Consider the following 21,140-nt stretch of genomic DNA (forward strand, 5'->3'; position numbering starts at 1 on the left):
AGCTTTCTGTGCTGGGGCATGGCAAGAACAGGATGGGAAGGAGGGAATGACCTGGCAGGATCCAGCCTGAAAAGCAGAAATCAGGATTGAGTTGGCAAAGTTAGCAGTGACTCCAAAATTTGGGGGGTGTCTGAGATCCTGCAGGAGTTTTTGGGAGAAGAATGTTTGGAAAGGATGGAATGGTTGGAATTTACTCTCGTGCCTAAGGATGCTCTGGTGAAAACTTGGAATTCACTTTCTATCCTTGGGTGAGGAAATTGGATCAGCAGAGGTCCTGCAGCTGCCAGGCAGGTTTGGGAAGGTGCAGCTCCATCATCTCCCAGGACAGCCGTGCTTCCCGCTGCTCCAGCCTTTGGATCTCCCCTTCCCTGGGCCCTTCACCTCATCCCGATCCAACACCAACCTCAGGGAAAAAAAAACTGACGGAAAAATCCTCACTTGAGGGATTTGGAAGGAAAATCTTCCTACAAAAGTTCTCCTGCCTGGGGAGATTTCAGCTCTTCAGGCCCTGGGCTGGAATCCTGATTTTCCTCCTATTTTCCCTCTTTTCCCTCTTTGCCTCCAGGTGTAACCTTTCCCTGCAGGGAGCAGCCAGGACTGGCACAGGGAGAGGGAACAGCAGATTTTGGGATGCCCAGGGTGATGCGGGATTGAGAGCAGGAGCTGGGATTTTTGAAGAGGGAAGTCTGGGGAAAATCGGTGGGATCCTGTCACTCAGCTGCCTGGAGAGGGATGCAGGGAATTCCTGGATGCAGGGAATTCCTGGTGCCAGTAAAACCTACAAAAACCCCGTTCTTGCAGTGTGATCCCATTTCTCAACAGAGCAGGCCCCAAATCTCCGGGTTTTGGGATTGATGTGGGGGGGGGTTTTACACTCTGCTACCTCCAGAACTTTTTCCAATGGATAATCCAGTTTTTTCCAGGAATAAACAGAGTAACATTTCCATTTTGTGCTTGCAGCCATCACCTGTGGCCACCCTGGCAACCCCCCCAACGGCCTCACCCAGGGCTCCCAGTTCAACCTCAACGACGTGGCCAAATTCCAGTGCAACCCCGGCTTCCGCCTGGAGGGAGCTTCCCAATCCCAGTGCCTGGCCAACGGCCAGTGGAGCAGCACCCTGCCCTCCTGCCGAGGTCAGTCTGGGATAGCCAGGGCCTTTTTCCAGGATTTCTCCGTGTTCCCAATCCAGAAATCCCTGCAAAGCACCCAGGGATGTCCAGTGGATGTTGAAGCTCCCAGGGCTGCTGTAAATCCCACGGATCAAGCGTTGGGGTTTCCTCACCTCCCTGTGTCCTCTGAGGCGTTGGAGTGTGTTGGAAGTGGGGAGAGCACAAGGAAATTTGGGATCAGACCCCCTGGAGCAGCTTTTCCTCCACCACCACAGCTTTGTGCAGAGCATTTTTCCCTTTTTGCCTTGGGATCAGCACTCAGGTTCACTTCCCAAATCCCCTCCCCTCCCTGCACTGCCTCCCTCCGCACTCCCCTAATCCAGGATCTCTGTCCATGCTGGATTAGTGGTTATTCCCTGCTGGACGACAGAAATCCCAGTTTGAGATCAGTTATTCCCAGCTGGATAATCTAAATCCTGGTGTGGGGCTGGAGATCCAGGCTCTGCTGCTGGGTGAGCAGCTGCAGGATTCCCTGGACTCCCTTTTTTCCCCCCTTTCCTAAGGAATTTTTCCTATTCCCCCCCTCAAAATTCATGGGGAAAAAATTTAAATTACAACATGAAACTTGCAATTTTCCACACTTTTTCCTACTTTTTTTTTTGGGAGAGGGGAGAATCCCACGTTTTCCAGCCCACCCTTTGTTTCCCGTTATTTTTCGGGTGTTGTTCTGTTGTTTGTTCGCAGTTGTGAACTGTTCTGACCCCGGGCACCTGGAAAACAGCGTCCGGCAAGTGCAGCCGAGCGGCCCCCACAGGTTCAGCTTCGGCACCACTGTGTCCTATCAGTGCATCCATGGATTTTATTTGTTGGGAACGCACGTCCTGACGTGCCAGGGCGATGGCACGTGGGACAGAGCCCTCCCCCAGTGCCTCTGTAAGTGCTCCCGACGCTCCGTGCCCAGCCCGGCCGCTCCTCCCGCGGGATTCGCGCAGGGAAATGCCCGTGAAAGGCGCGTGGGAATGATCCCGGGGGTTCCAGAGCTGCCCAGGGAAGGGCCTTTGGGGTTGAGGAGAGGGATGAGGCTGGAGGGGGTTCTCGGTAGGGACAGGCGGACCCCGATGGGGTTTGGGGCTTCCGGGCGGCTCCAGCTGGGATGGAGCACAGGGGAGAGGGCGGGAGCGGCTCTGGAGCACAGGGAGAGCTCAGCTGAGTGAGGGCTCAGCTGAGGGAGGGCTCTCCTGAGGGAGGGAGCACCCGAGGGAGGGAGAGCTCAGCTGAGGGAGGGCTCTCCTGAGGGAGAGCTCAGCCGAGGGAGGGCTCACCTGAGTGAGGGCTCTCCTGAGGGAGGAAGAGCTCAGCTGAGTGAGGGCACACGTGAGAGTGGGAGAGCTCACCTGAGGGAGGGAGCACCCGAGGGAGGGAGAGCTCAGCTGAGTGAGGGCTCTCCTGAGTGAGGGAGAGCTCACCTGAGTGAGGGCTCAGCTGAAGGAGGGAGAGCCCAGCTGAGTGAAAGAAAACTCACCTGAGTGAAGGAGGGCTCACCTGGGAGAGTGAGAATTCACCTGAATGAGTGAAAACGCACCTGAGGGAGGGAGGGAGGGCTCACCTGAGCAAGGGCACACCTGAGTGAAAACTCATCTGAGTGAGGAAGGACACAGCTGAGTGAAGGCTCACTTGAGTGAGAATTCACCTGAGTGAGGGCACACCTGAGCATGAGAACTCACCTGAGTGAGAACTCATCTGAGGACACACCTGAGTGAAAACTCACTTGAGTGAGAACTCACCTGAGTGAAAACTCACTTGAGTGAGAACTCACCTGAGTGAGGATTATCCTGAGTCCAGCAAGAACTCACTGGAGTGAGGGAGGACACACCCAAGTGAGCAAAAACTCACCTGAGTTGAGTGAGAACTCGCCTGAGCAAGGACACACCTGAGTGCAAACCCACCTGAGTGAGGGAGGACTCCCCTGAGTGAGGTCCCACCCCCTTCCGGCAGGGAAATGCAGGATTCTGGATAAATCCAGGGTGAATCCCCTCAGCTGGTGCAGGTGCTCCGGAGGATTCCCATCCTCACCCTTGCTCTGGCTTTATCCCAGTTTTTCCCAGTGTCCCAGCCCTTCCTCCCACTGGGACTGGAGCTGGGAGCTTCCAGGGGATGGTTTGGTTTTAGGGAAGTGTGGGAAGACAAAATATTCCAGGTGATCTCGTGCTGTCCTGGTGATCCCTACTAGAAAACATCCAGGGTTTTCGGGAGAAGTCAGCGCTGGCATCCCAATATCCCAGATCCCTGGGAATTCGGGATCCAAAGTGGATTTTAGCTGCCTTAGGGAGGCGCAGGCAGGAGCAGCCCCACCCCCAGCAGGACCAGTTTGTCCCTTTGAGCACTAAACCAGCTGCAATCCCATTCCCTGCCCTCGGGAATGGCCTCGGAGCTCCAGAAATTCCAGTTGGCTTGAGCTGTTCCAAAGCTGGGATCGTTCCTTTTCTTTTTCCCCCGTTTATCCCTCCAGCCCGAATCCCACCAAGCAGTTCTGGGCACGTTCTCCTTCCCTTTTGTCCTGTCTGCACCCCTTGCATGGATCCTGGGGAGCTGGCGAGTGATGATCCATGTTCCCACAGCTGGGGAAATTCCTGCTATTCCCTGATATCCCAGGCTCCCTCAGCCCCCAGCTGTCCTTGAGCACGAGGGGTCTCCTTCCTTCAAATACTGGGATTTGGAGGAGTTGTGGGCATTGGGAAACCCAGGTCAGTTTTACCACTGATTCCGTGGATTCCTGGGGTTAAGAGTCAAAAAAAAAAAGGAGATTTTTTCCATGTTTCTGTTTCCTGTGTGTTGAACTTCCCTGTGAGGGTGGGGAAGGGCTGGGATGAATTTCCCAGAGAAGCTGGAGGTGTCCCCATCCCTGGAAGTGTCCAAGGCCAGGCTGGACGGGGCTTGGAGCAACCTGGGATTGGGAAAAGTGTCCCCGCCCATGGAAAGGGTTGGAATTAAATGAAACCATCCAGGAATTCCGGAATTCCCTGGGGCTGAAGGTGGTGCCTCTGTTGCAGTGGTGTCGTGCGGCCACCCCGGCTCCCCTCCCCACGCGCAGATCTCGGGGGACAAGCACAGCGTGGGCTCCGTGGTCAGGTACAGCTGCCTGGGCCGGCGCACGCTGGTCGGGAATGCCACGCGGATGTGCCAGCTGGACGGGCGCTGGAGCGGCTCCCTGCCACACTGCTCCGGTGAGGGGCCTCGGGAAGGGGGCACCGCGTGCTCACCCAGCCGTGGTCACCACCCATCATCATCTCCCACCCTTCATCATCATCACCCATTGTCACCCACCCATGGTCACCCACCCATTGTCATCTGCCCGTCGTCATCATCTCCCACCCATCATCATCATCAGCCATGGTCACCCACCCATGGTCACCCACCCATGGTCACCCACCCATCGTCATCATCTCCCACCCATCATCATCATCACCCATTGTCACCCACCCATGGTCACCCACCCATCATCATCATCTCCCACCCATCATCATCATCAGCCATGGTCACCCACCCATGGTCACCCACCCATGGTCACCCACCCATCGTCATCATCTCCCACCCATCATCATCATCACCCATTGTCACCCACCCATGGTCACCCACCCATCATCATCATCTCCCACCCATCATCATCATCACCCATTGTCACCCACCCACAGTCACCCACCCGTTGTCATCTGCCCATCGTCATCATCTCCCACCCATCATCATCATCCACCCATCGTCATCTGTCCATTGTCACCCACCCATTGTCACCAAGCCATCATCATCCCTCATTGTTATCACCCATCATCACCCACCTATGGTCACCCACCCATTGTCATCATCTCCCATCTGTCATCATCACCCAGCCATGGTCACCCAGCCATGGTCACCCAGCCATTGTCATCATCACTCATTGTCACCCAGCCCTTGAGCCTTGAGGGAGCTCCTGGTGGGTTCCCTTCCCTTCCCTTCCCCTTCCCCTTTCCCTTCCCTTCCCCTTCCCTGAACTTCCCTAACCCTTCCCTTTTCCCTTTTTCCCTTTTCCCTTTTCCCTTTCCCTTTTCTCTTTCCCTCTTCCCTCTTCCCTTTCCCCTTTTCCCTTTCTCTTTTCTCTTTCCCTCTTCCCTCTTCCCTCTTCCCTCTTCCCTCTTTCCCTCTTCCCTCTTCCCTTTTCCCTTTTCCCTTTTCCCTTTACCTTTCCCTTTTTCCCTTTTCCCGTTTCTCTCCCTCTTCCCTTTTCCCTTCTCCCTTCTCTCTTCTCCCTTTTCTTTCCCTTTTCCCTTTTCCCTTCTTCCTTCTCCCTTTTCTCTTTCCCTTTTCCCTTTTCCCTTTTCTCTTTCCCTTTTCCCTTTTCCGTTTTCCTTTTTCCCTTCCCTTCCCCTCCCTTCCTCCCATGCTCCAATCCCTCCTTGTTCCCTGAGTACAGCAGGGCTGGCTTGGAGCCCGTGGGAATTCCTGCTTGGAGGGGAAACATGCCCGGGATTGATGCTGGAGGCTCCACCTTGGGATTCGGGACTGGCCGTGCTTTGCATGCAGCTCAAAACCCAGGGGCTCCTGGAATCAGGGAATGCTCCATCTGGAATTCCACCGCACTGCTGGGGCTGGAATTCTCGGCGAGGGGGACAAGGGACAAGAGCCAGCATCCCGTGGTGGCTCTGGTGACTCCGTGCTCTCTCCGGGCAGGGGGCAGCCAGGGCGTGTGCGGCGATCCCGGGATCCCTTCCCACGGGATCGGGCTGGGGGATGCCTTCGACGTGGGCAGCGTGGTGCGGTTCAGCTGCGAGCCCGGCTACACCCTCCGGGGCTCCTCCGAGAGGATCTGCCACTCCAACGGCTCCTGGAGCGGCACGCAGCCGGAGTGCGAAGGTACCTCCCTGTGCCACAGCCCCCCAGCCTGCCCCGGTGTCCCCAGCCTGCCCTGGTGTCTCCAGAACTGCCCCAGTGTCCCCAGGACTGCCCCGGTGTCCCCAGAACTGCCCCGGTGTCTCCAGAGCTGCCCCGGTGTCCCCAGGACTGCCCCGGTGTCCCCAGCCTGCCCCGGTGTCCCCAGGACTGCCCCGGTGTCCCCAGCCTGCCCTGGTGTCTCCAGAACTGCCCCAGTGTCCCCAGGACTGCCCCGGTGTCCCCAGAACTGCCCTGGTGTCTCCAGAACTGCCCTGGTGTCTCCAGCCTGCCCCGGTGTCCCCAGGACTGCCCCGGTGTCCCCAGAACTGCCCCGGTGTCTCCAGAGCTGCCCCGGTGTCCCCAGGACTGCCCCGGTGTCCCCAGCCTGCCCCGGTGTCCCCAGAACTGCCCTGGTGTCTCCAGCCTGCCCCGGTGTCCCCAGGACTGCCCCGGTGTCCCCAGAACTGCCCCGGTGTCCCCAGGACTGCCCCGGTGTCTCCAGCCTGCCCCGGTGTCTCCAGAACTGCCCCGGTGTCCCCCGGACTGCTCTGGTGTCCCCAGAAAGGCTCTGATGTCCCCAGAGCTGCCCCAGTGTCCCCAGAGTGTCCCTGGTGTCCCCAGAGCTGCTCTGATGTTCCCAGAACTGCCCCAGTGTCCCCAGCCTGCCCCAGTGTCCCCAGAGCTGCCCTGGTGTCCCCAGAGCATCCCTGGTGTCCCCAGAGCTGCTCTGATGTCCCCAGCCTGCCCTGGTGTCCTCAGAACTGCCCCAGTGTCCCCAGCCTGCCCCGGTGTCCCCAGAGCTGCTCTGATGTCCCCAGAACTGCCCTGGTGTCCCCAGAACTGTTCTCATGTCCCCAGAACTTGCCTTTACTGAGGACAGGCAGGAGGAAACCCTTGGAATTTCGGGGGAGTTTTTGTGGTTCATGGTTTATTTCAACTTCACCATTTCCCTTCCCAGTGATTTCCTGTGGGAATCCGGGAACGCCCAGCAATGCCAGGGTGATCTTCAACGACGGCCTGGTGTTCTCCAGCTCCATCATCTACCAGTGCAGGGAGGGCTATTACTCCACAGGGGTGCTGAGCAGGCACTGCACCGTCAACGGGACCTGGACTGGGAGCAGCCCCGAGTGCACTGGTGAGCACTGGGATGGAATGCTGGGATGGGGAGAGGGGAAAGAGGATGGGTGGGAGATGATGATGGATGGGTGGGAAATGGTGATGGATGGGTGGGAAATGATGATGGATGGGTGGGAAATGATGATGGATGGGTGACCATGGGTGGTGATGATGGGTGGATGATGATGGATGGGTGATGATGATGATGGGTGATGGTGGTGGGTGGGAAATGATGATGGATGGGTGGGAAATGATGATGGATGGGTGACCATGGGTGGGTGACCATGGGTGGTGATGATGGGTGGATGATGACAATGGGTGGATGATGATGATGGGTGATGGTGGTGGGTGGGAAATGATGATGGACGGGTGACAATGGGTGATGATGATGGGTGAGTGATGATGGGTGGACGATGATGATGGGTGGATGATGATGATGGGTGGATGATGATGGATGGGTGATGATGATGATGGATGGGTGACAGTGGGTGGGTGACCGTGGATGGTGATGATGAGTGGGTGATGATGGATGGGTGATGATGATGATGGATGGGTGACAGTGGGTGGGTGACCATGGATGATGATGATGGGTGGATGGTGATGATGAGTGGGTGATGATGGATGGGTGATGATGTTGATGGGTGGGAAATGATGGACGGGTGACAATGGGTGGGTGACAATGGGTGGATGATGATGATGGGTGATGATGATGATGGGTGACAGTGGGTGGGTGACCATGGATGATGATGATGATGGGTGATGGTGATGGGTGGGAAATGATGATGGATAGGTGACAACGGGTGGATGGTGATGGTGGGTGACAGCGGGTAGGTGGCCATGGGTGATGATGATGGGGGGATGGTGATGATGAGTGGATGATGATGGATGGTGATGATGATGATGGGTGATGATGATGATGGGTGGGAAATGATGATGGACGGGTGACAATGGGTGAGTGACAATGGGTGGGGGACAATGGGCAATGATGACGGGTGGTAGATGATGGGTGGGTGACCATGGGTGAGTGGCAATGGAGGGGTGACGATGAGTGGATGATGACGATGGGTGGATGGTGATGATGGGCAGATGATGATGGATGGGTGATGATGATGATGGGTGGGAAATTGTGATGGGTGGGTGACCATGGTTGAGTGACAATGGATGGGTGACCATGGGTGGATGATGATGATGGGTGGGAGATGATGACGATGGGCAGGTTACCATGGGTGGATGACATGGCTTGGTGACCACGGATGGGTGATGGTGATGGGTGACGATGAAGGATGAGCCCAGGCCCTGGGCACACACACGGGTGCCACCATGAGAAACTGCTAACTCCTGGCCTGGCACCAGCAGCAGCCCAGCCTGGGAATTCTGCCAGGGCCTAATGGAAAAATCTTGCTCCGGGGTTGTCTTTTCCCAGCTGGATGCAGGGAGCTCTGGAGTAATTTTGGGAGCTGGAGGGGCTCTCCGGGGCTGCTCCTGAACGTGACATTCCTGGGGCAGGGATGTGTGTGAGCTCAGGGACCCTCGGGAAGGGCCGGAGCTTCCTCAGGTGCCTGTGAGGAGCAGGGATGGTGACAAAGGTGGCACCGGGGTGGTGACAAAGGTGGACTTACAGAAGAGGCAGTGACTGGGCTGAGCAGGGGGGTGCTGTGGGCAAACTGCCATCCCTTCACCCAGCTCTGACCCGGCTTTGCTTTAATGTTTAATGAGCGTTAATCCCGCTCCTTGTAAGGCCTTAATGAGGAGAAGCAGAGCCTGCTCCACGTCCCGCTCCACATTCCCGGTGCTACAAACCTGCTCCGTGTTTAACTGGTTACATCCCGCCTGGAAGAACACTCAGGATCACCACAGGTGGCATTCCAGCTGCCAGATATGCTCCTTTTTCCCTTCCTTGGCAGTGATCAACTGCGGAGACCCCGGCGTGCCGGCCAACGGGCTGCGGCTGGGCAGTGACTTCACCTACAACAAATCCGTGGTGTTCCAGTGCACGCCCGGCTTCATGATGGAGTCAGACAGGGCAGCTTCCCTCACCTGCACCAAAGACCGCACCTGGAACGGCACCAAACCTGTCTGCAAGGGTGAGAATCCTGGAGATATCGCAGGAGACAAGTTTTGGAGGCCACCAGAGCTTCCCTGGAAGTCCAGCTGGGCATTCCTTGGCTCCATCATTCCATCCATCCAAACTTGGTGGCATTTTTCACGGAGCAGCAACACCTTGCTGTCTTCAGGGCTATCAATCCATGCCTGGGAGGGAGGGAGGGAGTTGCTCTTACCCTTGTGCTAGAGAAAGAGCAAAGCCCAGGGGGTGAAGTCACTTAGTCTGCACAAAAACCCGGATCAAACTCGGATGAAATATCGTGTTTTGCAAGCAGACGCTTCGCTGGCATCGCCCATTAGCTAATGAAAAATGCTCCCTGCGAGTCTTTTCATTGTTCTGAGATGACTCCTGTGGTTCAGAGATAGAAAAGGGAAATAATAAAGCAGTAGCTGGGCAGGCTGGATCTCCTTTGCTCAGCCCCCAGCGCAGATAAGATGTGTGGCAGCATCCCTGCGCTCCTTTAAAAATCTGGAGAATTCACCTGTCACGACGCTGATACAAGCACAGGCCGCATAAAAACCCTCAAATGCACTCCAGCTGCTTCCGAGGCTGTAAAGAGCCATTCTTACTCTCCTTTTTCATTCCCTGCACTGAGCAAATGCTGCAGGAATGCCCCAGAATGTGGCCAAGAGTCTCATTTGGAGGCCGAGCTGATCTGCGCGGGTTCGGCTCGTCTGAGCTGAGAAGCAGAGCGCTGTGAAAGTGTCATCTTAAAACAGCCCAGGGTGGGTGACAGCCCGACAGGTTGGGGCTTCAACTGCTCATCTGAGCCTCAGCCAGGTTGTCCAAAATGTGTGAATCTTTGGGGAGATCTGGGATGAGTTTTCATGCCACGTCAGGGCGAATTTTTACCTTCAGCTGGAGATGAGCGTTGACTCCAAAATCGGATTTGTAGAGAGATTTAGGAAAAGGTTCTTCCCCAGAAGGCACCGAACGGGGTCCCCAGGGAATGGGCACAGCCCCAGGATCTCGAGGAATGTTTGGACAACGCTCTCAGGGATGCACAGGGTGGGATTTTGGGGTGTCTGTGCAGGGGTTGGACTGGATGATCCTTGTGGATCCCTTCCCACAGGATATTTTATGATTCGGGATTTAACTCCAAACCTTAAAGTAAAATCCTGGAGGTTTCACCCCAGTTTGTGCTCAGCCAGTCCTGAGAGATGCTCTGGGAGAGCAGGAAGTGACTGATCCCACATGGAATTAGCTTGTTAATGGAAATAATTAAGAAGTGGAACACCCTGAGCCTGCTTTTCCTTCTCCCACAGCCATCACCTGCAGAGCTCCACAGGCCATTCCCAACGGGAAGGTGGTGGGCTCGGATTTCAGCTGGGGCTCCAGCGTCAGCTACGCCTGCCTGGAGGGCTACCAGCTGTCCCTGCCTGCCGTGCTCACCTGCGAGGGCAACGGCTCCTGGAGCGGGGAGATCCCCCAGTGCTTCCGTGAGTAGGCAACTCCCCGCTTTTCCACCGGGAATCAGCAGGATTCTGCTGAAAACCCAATTTTTGGGGCTTTTTCCAGCTTTTCTCCAGGCTCTGTGTCACTCAGGGTTCAGAGGGACCTTGCTGTGCTTCCTGCCTCAATCCTAAAGGAAGTTTTCCATCAGCTGGAGTGGGAATTTTTCATGCCGTGGTGATGCTTCAGGAGCCTGGAGCAAAAGGCTGGCTGCTCTCCCAGCTGCCACATGCCTTTTAGGGAGCATTGGTTTGGCACCTGGGAGGAGGAGGCAGGGACACAGTTGGTCACTCCAGGGACACAGTTGGTCACTCCAGGGACACACAGGTGGTCACTCCACCCCTGTGTCAGAGGTGTGGGGCCACATTCAGGATAAATCCGGGCATTTTTCATGTTCTTACCCACAAAACATCCTCAAAACTTTGTCCTCAGTGACCGAATCCTCTGCAATCAAGACTCCCGAAACTGCTAAAAAATCCTTTGGCAAAGGGCACCGTGTAGCAGCAGAAGCTGGGAATGTTTTGTGAAGGCTGGAAGGGTTTGATCCAACAGCTGATGCCAAAAAACCTGGGAATTAAACGTTTCCTAGTGCTAAAGGCAGCTCTGAGTTCCTTCTCCAGCTGCACAACAGCCATTTTCAGATTAAATCCCACAAACCCCTCGCACCTTTCCCTGGATCCGGGATAATGAGTGGCCTTTCCGTGTGACACGGAGCCACGGAACAAAGTGACACCGTGCAATTAGGGGAGGAAAAAAGAAGGGAAAAAAGGCAGATCCTGGGGGAGAAGGTGGAAGTTAATTAACAGCCCTTGCCAAAAGGAGACAATTACAGGGAGTGCAGCCAGCGCCGCCTCCTGCCAGCGCTAATTCCCGAGTTAATCACGGAGCTGGGTGGGCTGGTGACAGACGTGGCTGGGATGTGGCATTCCTGGAGGGGTCTGTGGCCATGTCCTTGTCCCTTTGCTGTTGCAGCCGTGTTCTGTGGGGACCCGGGCACGCCGGCCCAGGGCAGGCGGGAGGATCGAGGCTTCACCTACCGCTCGTCCGTGTCCTTCTCCTGCCTGGCCCCGCTGGTGCTCGTGGGCTCGGCGCGGAGGTTCTGCCAGTCCGACGGCACCTGGAGCGGGACCCAGCCCAGCTGCATCGGTGAGGGGGGACCCTCTGGGGACAGCTGCAGGATTTGGGGGCTTGCTGTGTTTTCCTGTTGGGTTTCGTCCCAGAATTTGTAGGAATAAGCGTTTAGTTGCTGTGGAAATCAGCTGAGGGATGCTGCTTTTGGGGGGTGGGTTCTCGCTGGTGGTCAACAACCCTTCTCCTTCTCCCCTTCTCCTTCTCCCCTTCTCTCCTGTTCCTTCTCCCCTTCTCCTTCTCCCCTTGTCCTTCTTCCCTTCTCCTCTTTCCTTCTCCTCTTTTCCTTCTCCCCTTCTCCTCCTCTTTTCCTTCTCCCCTTCTCCTCCTCTTTTCCTTCTCCTCTTTTCCTCCTCCCCTTCTCCTCCCCTTTTCCTTCTCCCCTTTTCCTCCTCTTTTCCTCCTCCCCTTCTCCTCCTCTTTTCCTCCTCCCCTTCTCCTCCCCTTTTCCTTCTCCCCTTCTCCTCCTCTTTTCCTTCTCCCCTTTTCCTTCTCCCCTTCTCCTCCTCTTTTCCTTCTCCCCTTCTCCTCTTCTTTTCCTTCTCCCCTTCTCCTCCTCTTTTCCTTCTCCCCTTCTCCTCCTCTTTTCCTTCTCCCCTTCTCCTCCTCTTTTCCTTCTCCCCTTTTCCTTCTCCAGGCCCTGCTACTTAAATTCCCATCCCTGGAAGTGTCCCAGGCCAGCTTGGAGCACCCTGAGCTGGTGGGAAGTGTCCCCACTCACAGAACTGGGTGATTTTTAAGCTCCTTTCCAACCCAAACCATGCTGGGAGTGAGGGCTGTGTACAGAGACCAAACTCCTGCTGAGCTGTTGGGATTCGGGATGACATTTCCAGGCATTCCTCAGGGGTTTTCTGGAGCTTCCAGAATCTTCTGGGAGGTTTTTAACCCTAATTGGTCACTGTGTTCTTTGCTTTTCTGAGGCTCCAGCTGTGTTCTGGAGCTCCAGAGCTCCTGTGGTGACAAAGGGCTGCTCCCTGGCCACCACCCTCATCCCCCTCAGGAAGAGACCGATCTCAGGCTGTTTTCCATGGATTTCAGCCCTCCTGGTTACATTCTGAATGCATCGACTACAGGAATGTAAAAACACTCGTGGCCAGGTTTCCTGTTGATTTTTCCAGGAGCTTTCTCACATCTGAGGAGTTGGGAGCCCCCTCCTGCTGCTGGAAATGTTGGATCTCTGAGGTCCATGAAAATTCCTGCTGAGCTCAGGGCAGGGAAGAGGATGGGATCGGGCAATCCCGTGGTCCTTGGAGATCAGGATGGCCCGTGGGAGCAGAGGCCAGGGAAGAGGATGGGATCACCATGGTCCTTGGGGAATGGGATAGCCCTGGGGAGCAGAGGGGATGGATGTGGAAACCAGGGAAAGGGCAGAGCTGTCCTGATCCAAGGTGTGTGTTCCTGGTTTTTTCTCCGGAGGGATGCAGCGCCCCTGGTTCGTTTGTGCTGCTGCAGGCAGGGATTTCAGGAGCAAGAAGATCCGTGTGCTTTTCCGTGTCACTGTGTGTTCCTTCAGAGCCAAATCCCGCTCGTGTTCCAGAGGTGCAGCAGGATCCATGTGCCTGGAGGGGGATCTGAGCTATCCTGTAAAACCCTCTCCCTGGTTTTTTCCAGATCCCAGCCTCACGACGTGTGTGGATCCCGGGGTGCCTCTTTTTGGGATGCAGAACAATTCCCAGGGATACCAGGTACAGCCATGGAAGAGGGGTGTGCCCCAAAACCAGCCCTGCTCAGTCCTTGGCCTGGATTCCCCAGTTATCCCATGGATTTCCCAGTTATCCCATGGATTAATGTGTTATCCCATGGATTAATGTGTTATCCCATGGATTCCCCAGTTATCCCATGGATTCCCCAGTTATCCCATGGATTAATGTGTTATCCCATGGATTAACGTGTTATCCCATGGATTCCCCAGTTATCCCATGGATTAATGTGTTATCCCATGGATTAATGTGTTATCCCATGGATTCCCCAGTTATCCCATGGATTCCCCAGTTATCCCATGGATTAATGTGTTATCCCATGGGTTCCCCAGTTATCCCATGGATTCCCCAGTTATCCCATGGATTAACGTGTTATCCCATGGATTAATGTGTTATCCCATGGATTCCCCAGTTATCCCATGGATTCCCCAGTTATCCCATGGATTAATGTGTTATCCCATGGGTTCCCCAGTTATCCCATGGATTCCCCAGTTATCCCATGGATTCCCCAGTTATCCCATGGATTAATGTGTTACCCCATGAATTAATGGGTTATCCCATGGATTCCCCAGTTATCCCATGGATTAATGTGTTATCCCATGGATTAATGTGTTATCCCATGGATTCCCATGTTGTCCCGTGGATTCCCCAGTTATCCCATGGATTCCCCAGTTATCCCATGGATTAATGTGTTACCCCATGAATTAATGGGTTATCCCGTGGATTCCCCAGTTATCCCATGGATTCCCACGTTGTCCCATGGATTCATGTGTTCTCCCTTGGATTCGCGTGTCCTTCCATGAGTTAATGTCTCCTGCCATGGATTCATGTGTTTTCCCATGGATTCACGTGTGCTCCCATGCATTCATGTGTTATCCCATGGGATTCTTGTGTCCTCCTGTGGATTCATGTCTTCTGCCATGGATTAACGTGTCCTTCTGTGGATTCACGTGTCCTCCTCCCATGGATTAATGTCTCATCCCATGGATTCCTGTCTCCTCCTGGGAGCAGGACACCCCAACGTGCTCCGTTAGCCCTCCGAGCGTGTTTGCCCTGCATTAATTAGCAGTGCATTGTATCTGAAATTAATTACAGTGCTCATTAATACTAACTGCTATTCACATTCATTCCCGTTGATTTCCAGGCCAAGTCCTGCAGGTGCTTTTGCTGATCCCAGCAGGAAATCATTGGAATGGGGACAGAAACCCCTCAGCGACTCCCTGGGGGGCCCCATTCCAGCCTTCCCTGTGGGTGCCCATTCCCTGCTGGGACAGTGGATGCCAGAGCGGATCCTTCTGTTTTCCTGCTAATGAATCACCTTCATCTTGGGCTTTAATGAATTAATTTTAGGTTGAATTCATTTTAAGCCACCATAAGTGTCATTTTTTCCCTGTTGGGAGCTTCCCTGGGATCGGAGCTGCCCCTGGTGCTCCTGGGAGGGGTGAGGTGGTGACGAGGGAACGGCACCTTCGGAAGCGCGTGGGATGAAGGCTTGGGAAGGCCTGGGAAGCTGAGTGATTGTCTCCCGTTGGGACAGGTGGGCAGCATCCTGTTCTTCAGGTGCCAGAAGGGATATCTCCTGCAGGGCTCCACCACCAGGACCTGCCTGCCCAACCTCACCTGGAGCGGCGTCCAGCCCGACTGCGTCCGTGAGTCCTGGGAATGGCACGGGGAGCCCCTCAGCCAGGCTCTGAGAAACGGGTTCTTGGAGGAAATGTCTTGGATTTTAGGGAGAATTTGGGATTAGGAAAGAATTCCTCCCTGTGAGGGTGGGGAGGGGGTGGGATGGAATTCCCAGAGAAGCTGTGGCTGCCCCTGGATCCCTGGAAGTGCCCGAGGCCGGGTTGGATGGGGCTTGGAGCAGCCTGGGACAGTGGGAGGTGTCCCTGCCCATAGCAGGGGATGGAATGGGTTAATCCTTAATGTCCCTTCCCACCCAAACCATCCCCTGATTCCCAAACATTCCGTGGTAACAAAGGAAGCTCACAAATCCCTTCTCCCCTGCCATTCCACCACATGATTCCAGATGGGATTTTCTTTACCTGGCCCTCCCCCAGAGCCACAATTCCAGGTGAAAAGTTGATTTGTGCTTCCCAAACCCTGTTTGATATCCAGGATTCAGCTCCACATTTATCCGGGAGAGCTCCGAGTGCTTCTCCTCTTTAATAACTTAATTTCCTTTTAAACTCCATCATCTCCTGCTATGCCAGGAGTTTAATTTAATACATTGAAGTGCTGATCTCCATCCTGGATGTCCTCTGTATCCTAAGAACTCACAAGCTTTTTCCTCTCCCTTGGGGAAATATTTTTCCATGAGCAAACCCTGTGGATGCTCCATGAGCAAATCCATTGGGACACCCCATTTTAAATGCTCTGACATTAAGGACGGGGCTCTGGATGGGGCTGATGAGTGCTGGGCCTCCCAAATGATGGGAATTCAGGACAGTTTTCCACTCTCTGAGAGTTTCTAAATCATCCTCTGAAGAAGGAGGATGATCCTGATACCTCCTGGAAGCTGCCCGGGGTTTGTTTGGGAATTACAGAAAGGACAAACGGGGCAAAAATTCCATCTTTAAGGTCGCTTCCAGCCCAAACCACTCTGTGAGGCCATAAATCCCCAGTGTAGGGCACAGGGAGCTCCCCTGCTCTGCCATTTATTTGTTGGGCGTTGTGACATCTCGGGGGAGCTGGTGACACTTCCACAGCAGGAGCAGCGCGGGCACGGAGCTGCACGAGCCTGGCTTCCCCTTCTGGGACCAAATCCTGGGAGTTACGGAGCAAGGACAGGGATTTATGGCTCTTGCACTCTGCTGGGGGGGGCAGTGGTCCCAGGGAGGGGGTTCATATAAAACCAGGGAGTTTGGGATAAAAAAACAGGAGTTTGGATAAAAAAGCAGGAGTTTGGATAAAAAAACAGGAGATTATAAAAAACCAGGGAGTTGGGATAAAAAAGCAGGAGTTTATATAAAAACAGGGAGTTGGGATAAAAAAAACAGGAGTTTATATAAAAACAGGGAGTTTGGGATAAAAAAACAGGGAGTTGGGATAAAAACCAGAAGTTTATATAAAAACAGGGAGTTGGGATAAAAAACAGGAGTTTATATAAAACCAGGGAGTTTGGATAAAAAACCAGGAGTTTCTATAAAAAAACAGGGAGTTTGGATAAAAACCCAGGAGTTTATAAAAAAACAGGGAGTTTGGGATAAAAAACCAGGAGTTTATATAAAACCAGGGAGTTGGGATAAAAAACCAGGGAGTTTGGATAAAAACCAGGAGTTTATATAAAAACAGGGAGTTGGGATAAAAAAACAGGAAGTTTATAAAAAACCAGGGAGTTTGGGATAAAAAAACAGGGAGTTTATAAAAAACCAGGGAGTTTGGGATAAAAAAACAGGGAGTTTATAAAAAAACAGGGAGTTTGGGATAAAAAAACAGGAGTTTATAAAAAAACAGGGAGTTTGGATAAAAAACCAGGAGTTTATAAAAAACCAGGGAGTTTATAAAAAACCAGGGAGTTGGGATAAAAAAGCAGGAGTTTATATAAAACCAGGGAGTTCTTCTAAACCCAGGGCTGTGATGCACCCCCTGGAATCCCTGGCTTGATTTTTCAGGGATTCATGCCCTGCAAAAGCAGTTTTTAGTCTGCACCCACAGCTGCGACTCAGTTCTGGGCTCAGAGGTGCTTCAGCACCCATTGGTTTTGCCTTTCTCCCTTAAAAACGGGGCTGGCAGAGCCCCTGATTTTCAGCTCATCGAGCTGGAGCCGAGTGAAGCTTTAGCCAGAAAGAGAAACCCAGCACGGGGAGCTCCTCCTTCACTCCTCCAGCTGGGACAGACCCAGGCTTGGCTCTGTGAGCTGTGGCGTGAAGCTCTTGCAGGAGGTTTCTGTCCCCCGTTGATGTCACCGCGTCACTTTTTGCTGTCCCTGTGTCCTCCTGGGTGGTTTCTCTCACCTCTTCTCCCTTGTCCCTTCCAGCCCACCACTGCAAGCAGCCCGAGACCCCGTCCCATGCCAACGTGGGCGCCCTGGACCTGCCCTCGCTGGGCTACACCTTGATCTACTCCTGCCAGAGCGGCTTCTACCTCACCGGAGGCTCCGAGCACCGCACCTGCAAAGCCGACGGCAGCTGGACAGGGAAGCCCCCCATCTGCCTGGGTGAGGAGGGGCTGGGCAGCCCAGCAGGGGCCAGCTGGGTCCTGAGACCCTCCCCAGGGTTTCAGGTTGTAGAGATCCTGGGCCTTGAGGTCCTCCAAAGGTGGTTTTGAATGTGCAGATAAACCTGAGACTCAGTTCTGGGGTCAGAACTCCAAGCAAGGAGGGAGGCGCTTTCAGCCTTGACTGTTTTCCCTTAAAAGTTGTGGGGTGGCACAGCCTGATTTCCAGTTGGTGGGAAGGTCCCCACTGTTGGTCTCCCCAGCAGAATCCCAGAATTAGCTCGGAAAAGGCCTTTGAGGTCACCAAGTCCAGCCTGTGACCCAACACCCAAGTGCCACCTCCAGTCTTTCCTTAAAGAGTCACCTGGGGATCTTCTGGGGGCAATTTTTGTCCTGCACAGGACAAAAATTGTTTATCTCCCCCAGATTTTACCTGCCACAAAGCCTTGGATGGGGAACGTGTCCTGATCCATGGAAATGGAGCCTTGTGGCTCTCCTGGACGTGGTCACCCTGGACACTTGGGATTGGAGCAGGACAGGCTGGGGACAGAGTGGCTGAAAGGCAGAGAGGGACGTGGGGGTGCCAATGGACAGCAGCTGGAGCCGGTGTGCCCACGTGGCCGATGGCACCTGGCCTGGGTCAGGGATGGGCCAGCAGGAGCAGGGGAGGGATTGTCCCCTGTGCTGGGCGCTGGTGAGGGACACCTCAAAGGCTGTGTCCAGTTCTGGGCTCCTCAGTTTGGGAAGGACACGGAGGGGCTGGAGCGTGGCCAGGGGAGGGAACAGAGCTGGGAAGGGGCTGGAGAATTCCTGAAGGAGCTGGGAAAGGGGCTCAGCCCAGAGCAAAGGAGGCTCAGGGGGGCCCTTGTGGCTCTGCACAAGTCCCTGACAGGAGGGGGCAGCCGGGGGGGTCAGGCTCTGCTCCCAGGGAACAGGGACAGGAGGAGAGGGAACGGCCTCAGGCTGGGCCAGGGGAGTTGGGGTTGGATTTGAGGGAAATTTTCTTCCTGGAAAGGGTGGTCAGGCCTTGGAACTGCCCAGGGAGCTTTGGAATTCCCAGGGAAGGCCTGGACATGGCGCTCAGTGCCCTGGGCTGGGGACAAGGTAGGGATTGAGCAGAGCTTGGACTCTGTGACCTTGGAGGGTTTTTCCAGCCTCAGGAATTCCGGGATTGACAGTGTCAGGCCCCACAACATTCACCAGCTGTGCTTTCCCCCCTCCTGCAGCCGATGTCCGTCCCAGCGGGAGGCCCGTGGGCACCGCGCGGGAGCCGCCGCTCGCCAAGGTCTCAGGTAGGGGAGGTCTCATCCCCAGGGACTCATCCCTGTGATTTACCAAAATATGGCTAAGGATCTAATATCGACATCCAACTGAGACGGACAAAGACTCTCTGACAGCTTAGAGTTAGAAGTGCATGGTTATCAGGGATCATTCCCTGAGACGCAGGGCCCCGATCCAAGCAAACACAAAGCTTTTTATCTGCAAATATTATGAATATCCGAAACACAAATGCATATTCATAACATCAACACCTCCCGTTCTCCGCTTCGTATGGAAATGAGCTTAAATGTCACTAAGCATCCGTAGTGTGTGCTCTGAGTGGAGTCGGTGGTCTCGAATTGGAGCCATGGTCCCAGATGGAGGAAGTAATATTCCTCTCCCTCATTTTGGCCTTTTCGCCCTCCTGAGCTTTTAACAATCCTAAATCACTTCAGTGACCTCCAGATTTCCTCCAGCGTGACTTTTGGATCGGTTCTCACAGAGGGAGGAAATTGGTAATTGTCCTTGTTCCTTAGACCAACTTATCAATGTTTCTATTTCCCATTCTAAGCACAGCTGAGCAAACATCAACTTGACAGGCTATCAATTAATTCAGTAATCAATTACTCACATCTTGAAAACTCCTTTCAGGACCAGCTCTTCTTAACTAACTATTCCAATTAACTCTAGCCAGGCCCAAACTCACTCCTATCCTAACTAATTTCAACACAGCTAGCCTATAACTAAAAATCTTCATATTTCTTTACAATTCTGTGTTTTACCCGCTACCCCTGGACCTCACCAAATCCACCCTCCTGAAATCCTTGGCACAGCTGGAAGCTGCCACGTGCCCCATCTTATTCCCTGGAAAACACACAGGATCCTCACAGGAGCTGGATATCAACACCCACTGCCCTCCCTAGAGCATTCCAGCCCCTCCAGGATCTTGTAAATTTGACCTTTTCTATTTGAAATTAGCTTTTCCTAATAAATTCTTTTGTGCATCGCTTTGTTTTTAAAACCTTCCTTGTGGTTTTTTATCACCACAACCAAATTAAAGTCACCACTTTTGGCTTTGTCCTCCGTGGGGACAGCACAGAGCGGGTGGGATTTGAGATGGTTCAAATCATTCAGTTATTCCCGGTGAATTTGAGGAAAGACGGGAATCCTGCTCTGTTTTTTTTCCCCTGGAAAACAGAAACACTCCCAGTTTTCTGCATTGTAGTGGTTTGGTCCAAAATACTCATTACTGTTTACCTTCTGTGAGATAAGAATTAGGAGAAATGCAGAGCAGGCACCAAACTTGAAAGAATATAAAGAAGTTTATTAACAGACTTAAAAGAAGAGGAAAAAAATTATACCACCTTCAGAACTCTCCTCCTCCCCCCACCTTCCTCCCTTCTCCCACTGACAATGTAAAAAGACAACCCTTGAGATGTTCAGTCTGTTTACCACTGCCATAATAACCTTTTTCAGTCCATTTAGGAAGAGGAGTCTCTTCTTGCTCATGCTATGAAAACATTATCACAACGAGACAGCCGCCCACTTCCAAATATTGTTCAGTCCATTTAGGAAGAGGAGTCTCTCTGCCTGCGTGTGAGTCCTTCCCCCGACTTGCAGCTTTTCCCACAACTGCTTTCGAGGGTCCACTCTTGAAGTTTTTTGGGGTACAATTTTAAGGTTGAGCTGTTCAGAAACAAAAGTTCTCTTCACCCATCTCTGGGAGCATTTCATCTCTAAGAATAGAGGCCCTTCTCTTTCCCTGGGAGCAAAGGGTCCTCCTCATCTTCATCTCTAGGACTATCTCTGGGAGCATCTCTAGGAACTGAGATTTTCTCCTTTCCCATTTGGAGCAAAAGTCCTCATCTGGTCCATGTCTGCCTGTTCAAAGTTCTCATGAAATTACAGCTGCATCAGCATCTGCCTATCTCGGTGCAGGTGCTTTTGCTTACGAGTTGAACACTCCACCTCCCATATCTTCATGAAATTACAACGGGATACTCTGACATATCATAGCTTTACAACAGAATTTCAGCTTAAGTATCTCCTCTTTCTCTTCTGTACTAGTTTGAAAACAAACCAGTGGGAGGCACCAAGTCAGAATAACAACTTAATGGGGAAATTAAAGAAAAGGAAAAACTAAAAGAAAACACTGGTTCAAACTGACAGAGTCAAGGTACAACCTGACACCCTGTTAGTCAGGGTGGTGGTAG

General features: G+C 53.5%; 1 protein-coding gene across 5 annotated transcripts in view; it reads left to right on the forward strand.

Annotated features, from left to right (window-relative positions):
* CSMD2 (CUB and Sushi multiple domains 2) overlaps window positions 1–21,140 on the forward strand; it is a 350,153-nt gene that overhangs the window by 318,865 nt on the left and 10,148 nt on the right. For all 5 annotated transcript variants that reach the window (XM_032132060.1, XM_032132059.1, XM_032132058.1 and 2 more), the window contains 12 exons: window positions 961–1,134; window positions 1,855–2,043; window positions 4,161–4,334; window positions 5,812–5,994; window positions 6,971–7,147; window positions 9,033–9,212; window positions 10,498–10,671; window positions 11,657–11,830; window positions 13,424–13,497; window positions 15,050–15,161; window positions 17,489–17,668; window positions 18,894–18,959. In XM_032132060.1, coding sequence (XP_031987951.1) covers window positions 961–1,134; window positions 1,855–2,043; window positions 4,161–4,334; window positions 5,812–5,994; window positions 6,971–7,147; window positions 9,033–9,212; window positions 10,498–10,671; window positions 11,657–11,830; window positions 13,424–13,497; window positions 15,050–15,161; window positions 17,489–17,668; window positions 18,894–18,959 — 1,857 coding nt within the window. The remainder of the gene's footprint in view (window positions 1–960; window positions 1,135–1,854; window positions 2,044–4,160; window positions 4,335–5,811; window positions 5,995–6,970; window positions 7,148–9,032; window positions 9,213–10,497; window positions 10,672–11,656; window positions 11,831–13,423; window positions 13,498–15,049; window positions 15,162–17,488; window positions 17,669–18,893; window positions 18,960–21,140) is intronic.

Source organism: Corvus moneduloides, chromosome 23, assembly GCF_009650955.1.
Source record: "Corvus moneduloides isolate bCorMon1 chromosome 23, bCorMon1.pri, whole genome shotgun sequence".
Classification (NCBI taxonomy): Eukaryota; Metazoa; Chordata; class Aves; order Passeriformes; family Corvidae; genus Corvus; species Corvus moneduloides.